The sequence below is a fragment of the Cibotium barometz genome, chromosome 1 (assembly GCF_041138505.1).
Source record: "Cibotium barometz isolate CiBa-2024 chromosome 1, ASM4113850v1, whole genome shotgun sequence".
In the NCBI taxonomy this organism is placed as follows: domain Eukaryota; kingdom Viridiplantae; phylum Streptophyta; class Polypodiopsida; order Cyatheales; family Cibotiaceae; genus Cibotium; species Cibotium barometz.
This window is the reverse complement of record NC_141046.1, coordinates 52,049,597-52,053,457: the sequence shown is the minus strand read 5'-3', so window position 1 is coordinate 52,053,457 and position 3,861 is coordinate 52,049,597. Positions and strand designations below refer to the sequence as shown.

At 45.9% G+C, this 3,861-nt stretch overlaps 1 protein-coding gene across 1 annotated transcript; it reads left to right on the top strand.

The window, feature by feature from the left end:
• The first annotated feature begins 486 nt into the window (after positions 1-486).
• Positions 487-2,913, top strand: LOC147642158 (putative L-type lectin-domain containing receptor kinase S.7). Its single transcript, XM_086774230.1, has one exon. It carries the CDS (start codon positions 493-495, stop codon positions 2,725-2,727), a length of 2,235 nt encoding a protein of 744 aa, XP_086630356.1. The 5' UTR covers positions 487-492; the 3' UTR covers positions 2,728-2,913.
• Positions 2,914-3,861: the final 948 nt, after the last annotated feature.

Genomic DNA, 3,861 nt, shown 5'->3' with positions numbered 1-3,861 from the left:
TCCCCAACCACATCTTCTTGATTTTTTTAAATTAATTTTCAAAAAATGCTGAGAACATTTTCCCTAAGGTCCAAAGAGACCTCTATGTTGCTACTATTGAACTTTGAAAAAGTATCCACAAACCTTTCAAAAAGAGACCTTTATGTTGCTACTATTGAACTTTAAAAAAGCATCCACAAACCTTTCACAAAAAGAGAACTCACACATACACTAAGGTCGTGGCATTAAATTGCATGGACTCGCTAAAATTTGCCAAGCCTTTTTTAAAAAAAAAATCAAAAGAGAACTCAAACTTCACAATATTCAAGGGTAGAATTTGTGGATATCTTCACGAGCTTCATGAGCTCGATTAAGACGTGCACGGTGCAGGTTGTTTGTAGCTAGTTAGTTGGCAACAATCACGGAGAGAAGTTGAGAGCGGCAGAGTGATTCAGAGGTCGCGTGTTAGAACTTAGAAGTGCTAAGAGAACTGCAGAGTGATACAGAGAGGCAATGAAGAGAGCAAGGGCGCGCTCGGATGCTGTCCCGGTGTCCAATCAAGCAAGCCAGCTGCTTGTTGCATTCTCAGTCGTAATATTATTGTGGCACCGCCCTGTTAGGGGTCTCCAATTCCAGCATGCAACATTCGACAGCTCAGATGACATTGCCAATATTACCTTTGTGAAGCAAGGCGCTTGGTACAAAGGTCAGGACGCATTTTACAGCGGGTCCGCCATCTGGCTAACTCCAGATCCAAGAGAAGCCGATACCAAATCATACAGCAACATAGGCAAAATTGTGTACAAAGATCGCATCCAGTTCATCGACAACAGTGTGCCCAACAGGACCGCCTCTTTCAACACGTCCTTCAGCTTCCAAATCATCACAATAGGCGCCTATGGAAAGTCTGGCAGTGGTATGACGTTCTTCATTTCTTACCATGATCAAGCGCCCCAGTACAGTGATGGGAGAGCCTTTGGCCTCGTTTCTAATCAAACACTAGCTCCCGCAAAAGGGGCATTTCAATTTTTCGCTGTGGAATTTGATACCTTTCTAACCACTGAATATAAAAATCCTAGCGCCAGCCACATCGGAATCGATATCAATTCTTTGATATCCTCTAGCTTTACTGATACAAGCCCTGGATCTCCTTTCCACCCAGAGCTCTACCTCTACAACAACTGCACCTTCACGGCGTGGATAGAGTACAACGCCGCCACTAGCCTCATCCAAGTTTGGATGACTAACTCCACCTCTGAACCCCGTCCTCTCCGGCCTTGCCTGCAGCTATATTATAGTCTCTCGAGTGTTTTCCAAGAGTCTATGTATGTGGGATTTTCAGGCACAAACCAGGCGGGCGAAGACGCCATGGAAGGTAATGCTCTTTATTCTTGGAATTTTAGTAGTGACGACCTTAAACCACTTGTTACCTCAAATTGCAAATCCTGTCGAATCAACAGTTCCAGGCTACTTCTGCTTCTCGGTCTACCGCTTCTAGCGGTGGGTGCAGTGTGCGGTGTATTGGTCTGGATTACAATAAGGAAGATCAAGCGCAAAACATTTCGCAATGACAGTACCAGTATAGAGCTTGCCTCGAGCTCCATGTCGCTCTATACCTACACAGAGCTAAGAAAGGCTGCTCACGGTTTTGGTGATAAGAACAAGGTGGGTGAAGGTGGGTTTAGTAGTGTGTACAGAGCAACCCTAGCAGATGGATCGACGGTGGCAGTGAAGAGGCTAAAGCAGGGTTTGAAAAGGGAAGCTGAGTTCTCTTCAGAAATAAGAATCATCAGCAGCATTCGCCACCGTAACTTGCTACAGTTGCAAGGATGGTGCTACGAGAAAGGAGAAGCACTGCTGGTGTACAAGTACATGAGTTACGGCAGCCTGGAAAGCTATCTCTTTGACAAGAAGAAACGCACTCAGCTGGACAGTGAGACAAGGTTCAGAATCCTTGTAGGGGTAGCTTCTGCTTTGGAGTACTTGCATGGTGGATTGGGAGATTGCGTGCTTCACAGAGATGTGAAGGCGGCTAATGTGCTATTGACAGAGGATTTTGAGCCAATGTTGGGTGATTTTGGTCTTGCCCGCCTCATCAGCCACAACCAGGCAGTCACCATGACGGCCGCAGGGACGCCAGGCTATATTGCCCCGGAGGCGGTGTACACAGGCAGGGTAACCGATAAAGCTGATGTATACAGCTTTGGGGTACTTGCACTGGAGGTGGCCTGCGGACGCCCAGCCATGAATGGGGCTCTGCAACCTCAAGAAATGTGGCTGGTGGACTGGGTGTGGCTGCTCCAGCAAAGCAACAAGCTCTTAGAGGCCCTTGACCCTGAAAGCATTCAAAGGGATATGCCTCCTCCTCAAGAGCATCAATGGAGGTGTGTTTTGCATGTTGCGCTGATGTGCTGCCACCCTTCACCCGAATCTCGACCCACCATGAGACAGGTTGTCCAAACTCTTCAAGGTATCAGGATTATGCCTCTACCCACAACCAGGCCAATGTACCCTACAATCCCAGAATGGCCAATGTACGCTTCCGATCCAAACATTGCAGGATCTGCTTCTTCTGGGTACTCGTCCTCCACTTCTACTGCATGGAACCCAGCTGTGATCTGTTCGTCTTCCAAAACCAGTTCTGGCTCTGCGCTTCCCCCAGAGTTATGTGGCTGTTCTACCGCTACCACCATAACACTTGGCCGCCCGAGTGCCTCTGCGCCTCCCTCGGAGAGTGAACTGCTCTAAACAGTAACTACGGAGAATGTAAATATTGTTACTTTTTTCCCTCACGAGCAAAGGTACCTCTTTTCATTCATTAAAACATCGTTGTCCTCGTTCAAAGTAAAATATAATGTATACAAGGGAAAGGCATTTCATCTAATTTGTAGCCTTCCTTTGACCTTAGTCCTTGGATAGGCGTTAAAGCTACTTCAACGGCCATGACCGTTTGTTCTTAGTCTAAAGCTACTTCAACCACTACTTATATAAATCACATGTTTTGGGTTTAATCAAGCAATCCATATTTTTATCACTCTGCATCTCTTTCTTGTGCAAGTCTTATGCTAGTTGTTACATGGTATCACCGTTTTGGTAGTCTTGTTTTTCTTTCAACCTCCCTTTTGTGTTAGTCTTGCTTGTTGATCCAGACCTTAGTCATGGCTTCCACTCAAGCTCCTAGCAATCCCATCCCTCAACCTAATCGTCAAGCTCCTGCACCTGTGGCAAATCAGCTTCTCGCATGCACTTACCAAGTCGATAAGCTAGTTGGCTCTAAGTATCTTGTGTGGTACATCTCCATGGAGGCTTCAACGTTCTAAGCTCTGGCCACCAGTTGATGGTTATGAGCCTGAACCACATGCCCCCAACATTCAAGATCATACCGGACTAGTAGAAACGGGACGTTCACTACCCGCACGGCGATAATTCTCCAATTGGTAGATTGCCAAGTTCAACTGGTACATTCTCTCACATCCTCCAAGGTCACCTCTTGGGACTTTCTATGTGCTACTTATTACGAGCATACTAATCTTGAGTCTCAGGTGACTTTGCTAAAGAAGTTGGTTAATCTGAACCAGTCTGAAGGGCAGTCATTTGCTCAAGTTGGTTAATCTGAACCAGTGTAAGGGGCAGTCAGCTTCTAAAGCTAGTTAATCTCAACCAGTCTTAAGGGTATTCAGTTTCTCAATCTATAGATGAGTGGCAATCTTTGTTAGATGAGACCACCATCTCTAGCCTAGTAATTCCACATGTCCTCTAGGCCATGCTACTTTTAGCAACCTTGCCAACTTCTTGGCATGCCTTTATAACCACAAAATCCTTTGTCGTTAATTTGGAACTGCCTAGCCTTATTAGCAAGGTTCTTCAAGAGGATGTACTTAG